The 15673-nt window shown below is 41.0% G+C and overlaps 2 protein-coding genes across 7 annotated transcripts in view; one reads left to right on the forward strand and one right to left on the reverse strand.

Moving 5' to 3' along the window:
• ALMS1 (ALMS1 centrosome and basal body associated protein) overlaps positions 1 to 15673 on the forward strand; it is a 228773-nt gene that overhangs the window by 49707 nt on the left and 163393 nt on the right. The window lies entirely within an intron of this gene.
• On the reverse strand, positions 12558 to 14096 carry LOC103220052 (acidic fibroblast growth factor intracellular-binding protein). The gene is made up of 2 exons (XM_007970210.3): positions 13015 to 14096; positions 12558 to 12680 (listed from the first exon to the last, which is right to left on the reverse strand). Exons 1-2 carry the CDS (start codon positions 14016 to 14018, stop codon positions 12611 to 12613), a joined length of 1074 nt encoding a protein of 357 aa, XP_007968401.3. The 5' UTR covers positions 14019 to 14096; the 3' UTR covers positions 12558 to 12610.

Here is a 15673-nt window from a genome sequence, read left to right on the forward strand (position 1 = left end):
GAATTTGAGATGGAGCTGACCAAGGGAAAGTAAAAGGATTGGAGGGCAATTCTGAGAAGTCAGCTCAGGTTAGTGATAATGATTTTATAATGTTGTCAGCCTGTACAGAATCTCTGATTTGTTTTTCCTGCTAACACTCAGGAATGGAGATGATGAATTACAGTATCGATCCTTGGTTCAGGAATACATTGAATGGGTATGGTAGAAGGACAGCAGGCAAAGAGAGAAGAGTTGATCACCTATTGGTTTCAGCTTACATAGGGAAAGAGAAGCCAGAAGAGTTGTTATTCTAGGAGAAAATAGAAGGACCAGAGATTTGTTTATGATGTTGATTAGATGAGGTGGGAATAAGTTATTGAGAGCACTAAAAGAATAGGCAATTTTTGGTTAGATTGAATAAGTAGATTTAAATGAGGAACAATTTGAAGGGTGATGAAATCCATTAAATAGCCCTGGGATTGGATGGTAGAAATTGAATAATAATTACTGGAGTAAATAAAATTTTGGGTCAGGTACAGTGTCTCAAGCTTGTAATCTCAGTACTTTGGGAGACTGAGGTGGCAGGTTCACTTGGAAGAGTTTGGAAAGGATTGGTATTAATTGTTTTTGAATAGAAATTACTGTGAAACTACTGTTTTTGTAGGAAGTTCTTAAATTACTAACTTCATCTCTTTCCTTGCCATAAGTCTGTTTAGATTTTACATTTTTCATGAATCAGCTTTTGCAATTTGTGTCTTAAATAGAACTTGTCCATTTAGCTAGGCTGTCTGTTTACATATATCTGTTCATAGTATTCCCATGTAATCCCTTTCATGTCAGTAAGGTTAGTTACAATGCCCTCTCTTTCATTCCTGATTTTAGTAACTTAAGTTTTCCCCTTCTTTTTTTCTCCCTTTGGTGAATCTAGTTAAATTTTGTCAATTTTGCTGATTTTTTCAAATAAGCTGATTTATTTTTTCTAATCTTTATTTTTCTTTTCTGATTTTTGTTTCATTTTTTTTCACTCTAGTCATTATTTTTCCTTCATTCCATTTGCTTTGGGTTTAGTTTGCGCTTTTTTTCTGTTTTTTAAGGTGTACAGTTAGGTTATTGATTTAAGCTCTTATTATTATTACAAGTATGTGTAAAAATTGATAAATTCCTAACCGCTGTGTTAGCTGCATGCCCGAAGTTTTGGCTTATTATATTTTTGTTTTAGTTCATCTAAACTTATTTTCTAGTTTACACTGTGATTTTTCTGCATTTACCCTTTGGTTATTTAGGAATGTGTTGTTTAATTTCCTTCTGTTACTATGTTTCACCTGATTCAATTTTGGTTGGAAAACATACTTTGTATGATTTGTCTTTTTAAGTTTTATTGAGGCTTATTTTATGTTTTAACATGTAGTTTATTCTGTAGAATGTACAGTTTGTACTTGAGAAGAATGTGTATTCTGCTGTTGTTAGGTGGTGTATTCTATAGATGTCTCTCAGCTCTATTGGGTTGGGTTTAGGTGTTCAAGTCTTCTGTTTCCTTGTTGGTCTTCTGACTGTTTTCTCCATTTTCAAAAGGAGGGTATTGAAGTCTTCAACTCTTATTGTTTGTCTTTCTCCCTTTTTTTCTCTCAGATTTGCTTCACATATTTTGACATTATGATGTTAGATCCATATATTTTTATAATTGTTATATATTCCTGATGAATTGACCTTTTTTTTTTTTTTTTGGAGACAGTCTTGTTCTGTTGCCAAGGCTGAAATGCAGTGCATGGCTTACTGCAACCTCTGCCTCCTGGGTTCCAGTGACTCTTGTGCCTCAGCCTCCTGAGTAGCTGGGACTATAGGCGTGTGCCATCACGTCCAACTAATTAGAATTGACCTTTTAATTGTTATAAATTGTTCCTCTTTATTCTGAGTAACTTTTTTTTGTTTTAAAGTCTGTTTGTCTTAGGTTAGAATAGACATTTCAGCTCTTATGGTTGCTGTTTGTATGGTTTATCTTTTAAAATCACTCTACTTTCAACCTATTTGTATTTTTTAAATAAAAAATGATGTATCTGCTGTAAAGAGCATATAGTTAAATCTTGGGTTTTTAATTATAAAATTCTATCTAATTATTTTTGCCTTGTGATATGATTATTTAATCTGTTTGCATTTAATGTCATTATTGATGTGATTGAATTCACATTTTCTGGCTTACATTTGGTTTTTCATGTGTCTTGTGTCTTTTTTCTTCTCTGTTCCTCTTTAATTATTGCATGAAGTGAATATTTTCTAGTATGACACTTTCAGTTTAATTTTTTAAATGATTTTCTAGGTGGTTTTTTTTTTAAGTTATATTCTTAGTGGTTACTCTGGGGCTTATAATATTTATCTTATCAGAATATACTTCTGATTTATACTAACGTAATTCTAGTGTGATACAGAAACTTGACTCCTATATAGCTCTATTCCCTCTTTTTTTTTTGGTGTCATTATTATACATACTACTCACACACATGTATAAATGCCTTTAAGGTTTTTTTTTTGTTTTTTTTTTTTTTGGTTTTTTTTTAGTTGGGGACTTGCTCTGTTGCCCAGGTTGGATTGCAGTGGCATGATCATAGCTCACTCTAACCTGGGCTCAAGTGATCCTCCTGCCTCAGTCTCCTCTGTCATGAGGACTGTAGGTGTGTACCACTATACTGAGCTAATTTTTCAAAATAATTTTTTTGTAGAGATGAGATCTCACTACATTATTGGTCTCGAATTCCTGGGCTCAAGCAGTCCTCCCACCTTGGCCTCTCAAAGTGCTGGGATTAAACATGTAAGCCACCATGCCCAGCTGCTTTATATATTTTCAAATTGCTTTTAAAATCAGTTAAGAGAATACAGGAAATGAAGCATATCTTTTTGTAGTTACCGATGTAATTATTTTTACTAGCACTATTTGTTTTGTTATGAAAATGTTACTACTATCTGGTGTTACTTGTTTTTCAGCCTTTGGAACTTTCTATATTCTTGTAAGGTGGATCTGCAAGTTCCCTGTTTTTGTGTATCTGGCATGTTTTTTTTTAAATTTTATTTTATTTTATTTTTTATTATTCTACTTTGAGTTCTAGGGTACATGTGCATAATGTGCAGGTTTGTTACATATGTATACTTGTGCCATGTTGGTGTGCTGCACCCATTAACTCGTCAGTACCCATCAACTCGTCATTTACATCAGGTATAACTCCCAATGCAATCCCTCCCCCCTCCCCCCTCCCCATGATAGGCCCCGGTGTGTGATGTTCCCCTTCCCGAGTCCAAGTGATCTCATTGTTCAGTTTCCACCTATGAGTGAGAACATGCGGTGTTTGGTTTTCTGTTCTTGTGATAGTTTGCTGAGAATGATGGTTTCCAGCTGCATCCATGTCCCTACAAAGGACACAAACTCATCCTTTTTTATGGCCGCATAGTATTCCATGGTGTATATGTGCCACATTTTCTTAATCCAATCTGTCACTGATGGACATTTGGGTTGATTCCAAGTCTTTGCTATTGTGAATAGTGCTGCAATAAACATACGTGTGCATGTAGAGCTTTATAGCAGCATGCTTTATAATCCTTTGGGTATATACCCAGTAATGGGATGGCTGGGTCATATGGTACATCTAGTTCTAGATCCTTGAGGAATCGCCATACTGTTTTCCATAATGGTTGAACTAGTTTACAATCCCACCAACAGTGTAAAAGTGTTCCTATTTCTCCACATCCTCTCCAGCACCTGTTGTTTCCTGACTTTTGAATGATCGCCATTCTAACTGGTGTGAGATGGTATCTCATTGTGGTTTTGATTTGCATTTCTCTGATGGCCAGTGATGATGAGCATTTTTTCATGTGTCTGTTGGCTGTATGAATGTCTTCTTTTGAGAAATGTCTGTTCATATCCTTTGCCCACTTTTTGATGGGGTTGTTTGTTTTTTTCTTGTAAATTTGTTGGAGTTCTTTGTAGGTTCTGGATATTAGCCCTTTGTCAGATGAGTAGATTGCAAAAATTTTCTCCCATTCTGTAGGTTGCCTGTTCACTCTGATGGTAGTTTCTTTTGCTGTGCAGAAGCTCTTTAGTTTAATGAGATCCCATTTGTCAATTTTGGCTTTTGCTGCCGTTGCTTTTGGTGTTTTAGACATGAAATCTTTGCTCATGTCTATGTCCTGAATGGTACTACCTAGGTTTTCCTCTAGGATTTTTATGGTATTAGGTCTAACATTTAAGTCTCTAATCCATCTTGAATTAATTTTCATATAAGGAGTAAGGAAAAGATCCAGTTTCAGCTTTCTACTTATGGCTAGCCAATTTTCCCAGCACCATTTATTAAATAGGGAATCCGTTCCCCATTTCTTGTTTCTCTCAGGTTTGTCAAAGATCAGATGGCTGTAGATGTGTGGTATTATTTCTGAGGACTCTGTTCTGTTCCATTGGTCTATATCTCTGTTTTGGTACCAGTACCATGCTGTTTTGGTTACTGTAGCCTTGTAGTATAGTTTGAAGTCAGGTAGCGTAATGCCTCCAGCTTTGTTCTTTTGACTTAGGATTGTCTTGGAGATGCGGGCTCTTTTTTGGTTCCATATGAACTTTAAAGCAGTTTTTTCCAATTCTGTGAAGAAACTCATTGGTAGCTTGATGGGGATGGCATTGAATCTGTAAATTACCTTGGGCAGTATGGCCAGTTTCATGATATTGATTCTTCCTATCCATGAGCATGGAATGTTCTTCCATTTGTTTGTGTCCTCTTTTATTTCACTGAGCAGTGGTTTGTAGTTCTCCTTGAAGAGGTTCTTTACATCCCTTGTAAGTTGGATTCCTAGGTATTTTATTCTCTTTGAAGCAATTGTGAATGGGAGTTCACTCATGATTTGGCTCTCTGTTTGTCTGTTACTGGTGTATAAGAATGCTTGTGATTTTTGCACATTAATTTTGTATCCTGAGACTTTGCTGAAGTTGCTTATCAGCTTAAGGAGATTTTGGGCTGAGACAATGGGGTTTTCTAAATATACAATCATGTCATCTGCAAAGAGGGACAATTTGACTTCTTCTTTTCCTAACTGAATCCCCTTGATTTCTTTCTCTTGCCTGATTGCCCTAGCCAGAACTTCCAACACTATGTTGAATAGGAGTGGTGAGAGAGGGCATCCCTGTCTTGTGCCAGTTTTCAAAGGGAATTTTTCCAGTTTTTGCCCATTCAGTATGATATTGACTGTGGGTTTGTCATAAATAGCTCTTATTATTTTGAGGTACGTTCCATCAATACTGAATTTATTGAGCGTTTTTAGCATGAAGGGCTGTTGAATTTTGTCAAATGCCTTTTCTGCATCTATTGAGATAATGATGTGGTTCTTGTCTTTGGTTCTGTTTATATGCTGGATTATGTTTATTGATTTGCGAATGTTGAACCAGCCTTGCATCCCAGGGATGAAGCCCACTTGATCATGGTGGATAAGCTTTTTGATGTGTTGCTGAATCCGATTTGCCAGTATTTTATTGAGGATTTTTGCATTGATGTTCATCAGGGATATTTGTCTAAAATTCTCTTTTTTTGTTGTGTCTCTGTCAGGCTTTGGTATCAGGATGATGTTGGCCTCATAAAATGAGTTAGGGAGGATTCCCTCTTTTTCTATTGTTTGGAATAGTTTCAGAAGGAATGGTACCAGCTCCTCCTTGTACCTCTGGTAGAATTCAGCTGTGAATCCATCTGGTCCTGGACTTTTTTTGGTTGGTAGGCTATTAATTATTGCCTCAATTTCAGAGCCTGCTCTTGGTCTATTCAGAGATTCAACTTCTTCCTGGTTTAGTCTTGGAAGAGTGTAAGTGTCCAGGAAATTATCCATTTCTTCTAGATTTTCCAGTTTATTTGCGTAGAGGTGTTTATAGTATTCTCTGATGGTAGTTTGTATTTCTGTGGGGTCGGTGGTGATATCCCCTTTATCATTTTTAATTGCGTCGATTTGATTCTTCTCTCTTTTCTTCTTTATTAGTCTTGCTAGCGGTCTGTCAATTTTGTTGATCTTTTCAAAAAACCAACTCCTGGATTCATTGATTTTTTGGAGGGTTTTTTGTGTCTCTATCTCCTTCAGTTCTGCTCTGATCTTAGTTATTTCTTGCCTTCTGCTAGCTTTCGAATGTGTTTGCTCTTGCTTCTCTAGTTCTTTTTACTGCGATGTTAGAGTGTCAATTTTAGATCTTTCCAGCTTTCTCTTGTGGGCATTTAGTGCTATAAATTTCCCTCTACACACTGCTTTAAATGTGTCCCAGAGATTCTGGTATGTTGTATCTTTGTTCTCATTGGTTTCAAAGAACATCTTTATTTCTGCCTTCATTTCGTTATGTACCCAGTAGTCATTCAGGAGCAGGTTGTTCAGTTTCCATGTAGTTGAGCTGTTTTGATTGAGTTTCTCAGTCCTGAGTTCTAGTTTGATTGCACTGTGGTCTGAGAGACAGTTTGTTATAATTTCTGTTCTTGTACATTTGCTGAGGAGTGCTTTACTTCCAATTATGTGGTCAATTTTGGAGTAAGTGCCATGTGGTGCTGAGAAGAATGTATATTCTGTTGATTTGGGGTGGAGAGTTCTATAGATGTCTATTAGGTCTGCTTGCTGCAGAGATGAGTTCAATTCCTGGATATCCTTGTTAACTTTCTGTCTTGTTGATCTGTCTAATGTTGACAGTGGAGTGTTGAAGTCTCCCATTATTATTGTATGGGAGTCTAAGTCTTTTTGTAAGTCTCTAAGGACTTGCTTTATGAATCTGGGTGCTCCTGTATTGGGTGCATATATATTTAGGATAGTTAGCTCTTCCTGTTGAATTGATCCCTTTACCATTATGTAATGGCCTTCTTTGTGTCTTTTGATCTTTGATGGTTTAAAGTCTGTTTTATCAGAGACTAGTATTGCAACCCCCGCTTTTTTTGTTCTCCATTTGCTTGGTAAATCTTCCTCCATCCCTTTATTTTGAGCCTATGTATGTCTCTGCGTGTGAGATGGGTCTCCTGAATACAGCAGACTGATGGGTCTTGACTCTTTACCCAGTTTGCCAGTCTGTGTCTTTTAATTGGAGCATTTAGTCCATTTACATTTAAGGTTAAGATTGTTATGTGTGAACTTGATCCTGCCATTATGATATTAACTGGTTATTTTGCTCGTTAGTTGATGCAGTTTCTTCCTAGCCTTGATGGTCTTTACATTTTGGCATGTTTTTGCAATGGCTGGTACCGGTTGTTCCTTTCCATGTTTAGTGCTTCCTTCAGGGTCTCTTGTAAGGCAGGCCTGGTGGTGACAAAATCTCTAAGCATTTGCTTATCTGTAAAGGATTTTATTTCTCCTTCACTTATGAAACTTAGTTTGGCTGGATATGAAATTCTGGGTTTAAAATTCTTTTCTTTAAGAATGTTGAATATTGGCCCCCACTCTCTTCTGGCTTGTAGAGTTTCTGCCGAGAGATCTGCTGTTAGTCTGATGGGCTTCCTTTTATGGGTAACCCGACCTTTCTCTCTGGCTGCCCTTAAGATTTTTTCCTTCATTTCAACTTTGGTGAATCTGGCAATTATGTGTCTTGGAGTTGCTCTTCTCGAGGAGTATCTTTGTGGCGTTCTCTGTATTTCCTGGATTTGAATGTTGGCCTGCCCTACTAGGTTGGGGAAGTTCTCCTGGATGATATCCTGAAGAGTGTTTTCCAACTTGGTTCCATTTTCCCCCTCACTTTCAGGCACCCCAATCAGACGTAGATTTGGTCTTTTTACATAATCCCATACTTCTTGCAGGCTTTGTTCATTTCTTTTTCTTCTTTTTTCTTTTGGTTTCTCTTCTTGCTTCATTTCATTCATTTGATCCTCAATCGCTGATACTCTTTCTTCCAGTTGATCGAGTCGGTTACTGAAGCTTGTGCATTTGTCACGTATTTCTCATGTCATGGTTTTCATCTCTTACATTTAGTTTATGACCTTCTCTGCATTAATTACTCTAGCCATCAATTCTTCCACTTTTTTTTCAAGATTTTTAGTTTCTTTGCACTGGGTACGTAATTCCTCCTTTAGCTCTGAGAAGTTTGATGGACTGAAGCCTTCTTCTCTCATCTCCTCAAAGTCATTCTCCGTCCAGCTTTGATCCGTTGCTGGCGATGAGCTGCGCTCCTTTGCCGGGGGAGATGTGCTCTTATTTTTTGAATTTCCAGCTTTTCTGCCCTGCTTTTTCCCCATCTTTGTGGTTTTATCTGCCTCTGGTCTTTGATGATGGTGACGTACTGATGGGGTTTTGGTGTAGGTGTCCTTCCTGTTTGATAGTTTTCCTTCTAACAGTCAGGACCCTCAGCTGTAGGTCTGTTGGAGATTGCTTGAGGTCCACTCCAGACCCTGTTTGCCTGGGTATCTGCAGCAGAGGCTGCAGAGGATAGAATATTTCTGAACAGCAAGTGTACCTGTCTGATTCTTGCTTTGGAAGCTTCCTCTCAGGGGAGTACTCCACCCTGTGAGGTGTGGGGTGTCAGACTGCCCCTAGTGGGAGATGACTCCCAGTTAGGCTACTCAGGGGTCAGGGACCCTCTTGAGCAGGGAGTCTGTCTCTTCTCAGATCTCAACCTCCGTGTTGGGAGATCCACTGCTCTCTTCAAAGCTGTCGGACAGAGTCGTTTGCATCTGTAGAGGTTTCTGCTGCGTTTGTTATTGTTTACTGTGCCCTGTCCCCAGAGGTGGAGTCTGCAGAGACAGGCAGGTTTCCTTGAGCTGCTGTGAGGTCCACCCAGTTCGAGCTTCCCAGCAGCTTTGTTTACCTACTTAAGCCTCAGCAATGGCGGGTGCCCCTCCCCCAGCCTCGCTGCTGCCTTGACGGTAGATCACAGACTGCTGTGCTAGCAATGAGGGAGGCTCCATGGGTGTGGGACCCTCCCGGCCAGGTGTGGGATATAATCTCCTGGTGTGCCCGTTTCCTGAAAGCGCAGTATTGGGGTGGGAGTTACCCGATTTTCCAGGTGTTGTGTGTTTCAGTTTCCCTGGCTAGGAAAAGGGATTCCCTTCCCCCTTGCGCTTCCCAGGTGAGGCGATGCCTCGCCCTGCTTCAGCTCTCACTGGTCGGGCTGCAGCAGCTGACCAGCACCGATTGTCCAGCACTCCCTAGTGAGATGAACCCAGTACCTCAGTTGAAAATGCAGAAATCACCGGTCTTCTGTGTCGCTCGCGCTGGGAGTTGGAGACTGGAGCTGTTCCTATTCGGCTGTCTTGCTCTGCCCTCCATGTTTTTATTTCATCTTTTTGAGAGATAGTTTTGCTGGGGTTGGAATTCTTGGTTGACAGTCTTTTTGTTTTCAACACTTTGAATATGCCTCTTCACTATCTTCTGGCCTCCATAGTTTTGGATGAGAAGTCAGCTATTAGCTTATTCATGTTCTCTTGTATGTAATTTGTTTTCTCTTGTTGCTTCCAAGATACATTCTTTGTCTTTCACTTCAGTATCTTGGTTATAATATGTCTGCCTGTGGATCTCTGTGTTTATTCTACTTTGAGCTCACTGAACTTGTCAGATGTATAGTTAATATCTTTTATCTAATTTGGGAAGTTTTCAGCCATCATTTCTTTGAGGATTTTTTCTGCTGCTTTCTCATTTTTCCCCAGTTATCATCTCTTGCATCGCAATCCACATATATCAGCACCCCTAATCTTATCTCACTGGTCTCTAAGCCTTTGTTTGGTTTTCTTCATTCTTTTTTCTGTCTTTTCTTCAGTTTGCATAATCTCTATTCATTTATCTTGATGTTTGCTGATTTTTTTCTTCTGTCTGTGCATATCTACTGTTGAGCCTCTAGTGAATTTTTCACTTCAGTTACTGTACTTTTCAGTCTTAGAATTTCCATTTTGTTATTTTCTGAGTTCTGTCTTTTATTCTGTATTTGATGTGACTTTGCTGTCATACCTACCTTTAATTCTTTAAGCATACTTTTCTTCCCTTTGAACATGTTTATAATAGCTGCTTTTAATTGTTAGTGGCTAAGCCCAATGCGTGGGCCCTCTGAAAGGCAGATTTGCCTATCTTGTCCCCCCTGTGAAGAGGTCGCACTTACTTTTGCACGTCTTACTTTTCTGTTGTTCTAAACTGGAGATTTTGGATAATATCTTGTTGCAACTCTGGATATTGATCCCTTCTCTGGGCTGGTAATGTTTGATATTTTTGTTGTTTAGTTATTTAGTGTCTGGTTTGGATTAGTTCTTAATTGCTCACCACCAGGATCTCCATTGTTTTTGCCAGTGTCCTTAGGCTTGAGCTTTTTATGCTCTGTTACAAATAAAGTCATTCTCCTTATGGAGATGTGTGGAGCTCTCTGTTCTTATGGCTTGCCTCTCCTGGGCAGAAGCTTTGCGGCACTGCTCTGTATCTGGGGGCAGGTTCATTAATCTAGTTCTCTTGGAATAACACACCCCTTCTCTATGATTGTGATACTGAAAGGGGTAGTAGTTAGTCCCTGTGCTTAGATTGCCTCTCCTGGAGTGGACCCTCACTCTACCTATGAGCTGGGGTAGGGGTGATTAGAGCTTAGTATTTTCAGCTTGGAATAAGTCTTCCACTCTGTAAGTGGGGACTGGGTGCAGGTCGGTTGCTTCTTGTGTTCTTTCTTTTTCTCTTATTAGCAAACATCAACAGCCAGTGTTCTTTCTTTGCAGCCTTTCTCCCATGACATCCCTTCTGTTCTGCCTTACCTTATGGATTATATCTACTGATGTACCCAGGTGTACCATTTTAATTATTTGGTTAAAATGGTACATCTCATTTCTACCAGTAAGATCCTGAGCTCCTCAGTTATCTCTCAGAATAGTATTGTGGTGTATGGGCTGACATTAAGATTTAATATTATGCGCAGTCTTGACATCTGAAATTGCGAGGTCCTCAAAGGGCCTAACCACAAGTTTACCTGCCAGATATGCCCTCCTCTCTGTGGGAGAGGCTTCCTACACAGCCAGTTCTTCTATCAACGAGACCAACTGCCAACTGTATTCTAATTTATCCAAACTTGTTTCCAGTTTATCTTGTAATTTAAACTATTCAAATTATGTTAAGTGTAGCTACTTTACCTGATATGTAAATTATCTTAACTCATACTTTGGAGCCAGTTTGAGATGAAGCTCAGCAGTCACTTCCTGCTTGTTATGAAATAGGACCCAGAGGTTTGCCAATAAAAAATAAGAAATCAGGGCAACTAATATCAAGGGACCGTTTCAATACAATATGAATCAAACATGGACATAAATATTTCTTTCATTTGCCTCCTCTTCACCCTATTGATGAGGGAGGGATTCCTGGTACTCAGCCTAATAGATTTCCATCCCATGCTAACCTGTGAAATTATTCAAACAAGCCAATCACATCCTCCTACAGAAATAAAAAAAATCACCCTCTCTTCTTGCTGCTGTAAGGCTGCCTCCCATAGTTTCTGTTTACTCATTCTGTTCACATGTACAACCCCCCATGTGGCCCTGCATGACCTGGTGTCTTCCCCAGCTGTGAGTATATGTGACTAATAAATACCATCAGTCTCCTCTGTCCAGTGTTGTATTTAGCCAATCCAGAACCATCAAGCAGGAATCCCTCCCTCATCAATAGGGTGAAGATGAGGCAAATGAAAGAAATATTTATGTCCATGTTTGATTCATATTGTATTGAAATGGTCCCTTGATATTAGTTGCCCTGATTTCTTATTGGCAAACCTCTGGGTCCTATTTCATAACAAGCAGAAAGTGACTGCTGAGCTTCATCTCAAATTGGCTCCAAAGTATGAGTAAAGATAATTTACATATCAGGTAAAGTAGCTACACTTAACATAATTTGAATAGTTTAAATTACAAGATAAATTGGAAACAAGTTTGGATCTGGATTGTTGAAAAAGAATTGGTGACACCATTAGAAAGTAGGGTAGTCAATTTAGTTTTGGACATACTGAGTTTGATTTGTCAGGAGATCATTTGGTTTGAAGTGTCTTCAAGGCGGATTGAACAAATGGGAAATAGGAAATACAAATTTGGAAGATCTTAAATAATTCATGATTAAAATTATGCCATAAGAGTAGTTAAGCTTTCTGAAGGAGCATTGGTAGAGAGAAAAGCAAAATGTCAAGGATTATTACCTCATGGAATACAATACCAGAAAGAGGCCAATAGAAAATAGCAAAAAGGACAGATATTTTGTTTAAATTCTTACTCTGATTTAGTTCTTACCTCTTCAGTTTCCATTTCCATTTCTTAGTGCCTTTACCATGTCACACTGGATTTTGTTGCACATACATTTAGGATTGCTATGTCTTCTTGGTGGATTGATCCTTAATCATTATGTAAGATTCCTCTTTGTCCCTAGTAATTTTCTTTGTTCTGAAGATTATCTTATATAGCCACTCCTACATAATAGTTCTTTTCTTTCTTCTTCTTCCTCTTTTTCTTCTCCCCCTCCTCCTCCTTTTCTTCTTCTTCTTTCTTCTTCTTCCTCCTCCTCTTTCTTCCTCTTCTTCCTTCTTCCTTTTCTTCTTCTTTTTTTTTTTTTTTTTTTTTTCCTGCACGCCCCCCACCTGCTCCCCGTAGCGAGGACCAGTCTCCAAACTCAGGGCAACTTTATTGTCAGTGTGGGCGGGACATTGGGAGGGGCCTCAGTCATGATAGAGGCGCAGGAGGCAGCCACGGAGGGTGCCCATGTAGCGGTCCCAGAGGGCCTGGTGTCTGTAAGAACATGAACAGTGACAGCTGAGTTTTCACAACACTCACCATGGTGGAGGCCCTGCCCTGAGTGCTTTCTACACCGTCACTCATTTTGCCCTTAGAAAATTCTTACAGTTCTTCTCATGATGAACCCCAGTTTGTATATGAGGAAACTGAGGCATGGAGAGGTTAAGAAACCTGCCCCAAATCACACAACTTCTAAGAGGGGGAGCCAGAGCTTTGGTCCTACCCCCAGGGTAGCAGAATGAGGAACCTTGAGTCTGCAGGAGGTGAGGTCCTGGCAGGTGGCAGGCTGGGGCAAGGCCAAGCTAGACAGGAGGACAGGACTGCTCACCGGAAGCCATCGAGGGAGTGGACAGACGCTGAATACTGATTCAGGAAGAACCGCACGTCGCTGAGTGGCCAGTGGTCGGAGCAGCAGGGTTCCACAAACTTCTCCACAAGGTCCACAAACAGGTCTCTGACATCTTTATTGTGAGTCAGCTTGGCGGCCACGTTCACCAGCCCCCGGGACAGGTTCTTGAAGTTGGCTTCCATCTCAGAGAAGACACCCAGCTTTCCCAGGAGAGCAGTGCACACCAGGCTCTTGTGCAGGTCCAGAAGGTCCTTGTCAGCCGCTAGCACCTTGAGTTCCTTCATGTCCTGGAGAAATTCCTTGTCTAAGTCCATGTCCATGTCATCCATCTGCGAGTCGACGGCTCCAAGGGTCCCGTTTTGGATCATGAGCTCAGCACAGAAGGCAAAGTCACCGAAGCTCAGATACTGCAGTTTTTTCTTCCCTGTCTCAAAGCGGTTGTTAGCAAAGAAGACGATGGCTGCATAGTCCCTGGCCAACCGGTCAGAGAGGAGAAAGTGTTGCTGAATATTGTCCACCAGGGAGCCCCGCATTTCCTCTACCACCTTGAAGACTCGCTTAAAGTTGTCAAACTGTCTCCGGCAGCTCTTGAGGGTGATGCCTGTTTTGGTGCTGATGTCATCCAGGTCTTTCTTGGTGCCTTTGGACAGCTTCTTGCCCAGCACCTCCCAAACAAAGGCCTCATCAAAGGCATAGTACCTCTCGATGAGTAGTGCCTGCCGGGAGGGCGGAATCTGGAAGATGAGCTGGTGCAGTAGCTTGGGTGGTGCGTGCAGCAGCCGCTCGAGCATGTGGAAGGTGCGGTAATGGTCCATGGTGTCGCGCTGCAGCACCGCTGCCGTGGCGCCCGTCTGCTCCAGGATTCCCGAGCGCACCCGCAGGGCCACCGCGTCGGTCACCGAGTAACCATCGAGCCAGAGGCGATACACGTCTTCGTCGATAAGGGTAGTGTTCCCCACGAAGATGTCCAGCTCGCTGGTCATGGCGACGCCCGGGGCCGAGGCGGCCCGAGCAGGAGGGAGCACCGCTCGGCCCTGGCCCACTGCCTCCAGGCCACTTCCGGGAGTCTTTTTTTTTTTTTTAAAAAAAGAGATAAGGTCTCACTCTGTTGCCCAGGCCGGAGTGCAGTGATATGATCATAGCTCACAGCAACCTTGAATTCCTGGGCTCAAGCAGTCCTTCTGTTTCACCCTCTGAGTAGCTAGGACTATAGATGCACCCTACCATGCCCAGCTAATCTTTTTTTTTTTTTTGTAGAGACAAGGTCTTGCTATGTTGCCCAGGCTGGTTTTCAGCTCCTGGCCTTTCAAAGCCTGATCCTCCCATCTTGACTTTCCAAAGTGCTGGGATTACAGGCATAAGCCACTATACCCAGCCTTTTAATCTGTCTTTTAGTTTCAATCTTTCTATGTCATTGTGTTTGAAGTGAATTTTTTTGTAGACATCATGTAATTGGGTCATTTAAAAAAAACCCACTCTGCTAATATCTGTATTTTAGTTTGTTTATTTATTTTGAGATGGAGTCTCGCTCTGTCACCAGGCTGGAGTATAGTGGTGTGACCTCGGCTCACTGCAACCTCTGCCTCCCAGGTTCAAGCATGCCTCCCTGCCTCAGCCTTCCGAGTAGCTGGGACTACAGGCGCATACCACCATGCCTGGCTAATTTTTGTATTTTTAGTGGGGACAGGCTTTCACCATGTTGGCCAAGATGGTCTCGATCTCTTGACCTTGTGATCCACCTGCCTTGGTCTCCCAAAGTGCTGGGATTATAGGCGTAGTTTGTTTATTTATACCTGAAGTTAATATTGATCTATTATGCCTTAAGTCTGCAATTTTATTATTTATTTTCACGTTATTCCTATTTCTCTTGTCTTGCCTTACTATGGGTTTCATGAACTTATTTTAGAATTTCACTTTATTTATTTTTATTGTTTATTTATTTATTAATTTATGAGATGGAGTCTTGCTCTGTCGCCCAGGCTGGAGTGCAGTGGCACAATCTCGGCTCACTGCAAGCTCCATCTCCCGGGTTCACGCCATTCTTCTACCTCAGCCTCCCAATTAGCTGGGATTACAGGTGTGTGCCATCAGGCCCGGCTAATTGTTTTGTATTTTTGGTAGAGATGGGGTTTCACCATGTTGGCCAGCTGGTTTCAAACTCCTGACCTCTAGTGATCCACCTGCATCAGCCTCCCAAAGTGCTAGGATTATAGGCGTGAGCCACCGAGCCCGGGCCTTGGTGTGGATTTCTTTGGGTTTCCTGTTTGGAGCTGACTTACCTTCTTTAATCTATAAGTTTATGTCTCGTCAAATTTGGAATGTTTTCAGACTTTATTTCTTTGAATTTAACTCATCTTGTTTGCATCATTTGATTGTCTTCTCCCTCTCTATCGCATTCACACTCTCTCTCTCTGTCTCTGTCTCTGTCTCTCTCTCTCTCTCTCGGCTCACTGCAACCTCTGCCTCCTGGGTTCAAGCGATTCTTGTGTCTCAGCCTCCCGCGTAGCTGGAATCTTAGGCGTGTACCACCACGCCCAGCTAATTTTTTGTATTTTTAGTAGAGACGGGGTTTCACCATGTTGGCCAGGCTGGTCTTGAACTCCTGACCTTAAGTGATCCACCTGCCTCAGCCTCCCAA

The sequence above is a fragment of the Chlorocebus sabaeus genome, chromosome 14 (assembly GCF_047675955.1).
Source record: "Chlorocebus sabaeus isolate Y175 chromosome 14, mChlSab1.0.hap1, whole genome shotgun sequence".
Classification (NCBI taxonomy): domain Eukaryota; kingdom Metazoa; phylum Chordata; class Mammalia; order Primates; family Cercopithecidae; genus Chlorocebus; species Chlorocebus sabaeus.

Bases quoted from the DNA above. Each gene is read 5' to 3' on its own strand.
- LOC103220052 (XM_007970210.3), bottom strand. From the start codon at position 14,018: ATGACCAGCGAGCTGGACATCTTCGTGGGGAACACTACCCTTATCGAC. The intron at 12,681-13,014 runs GTGAGCAGTCCT...ATGTTCTTACAG, and splicing joins CACTCCCTCGATGGCTTCCG to ACACCAGGCCCTCTGGGACC.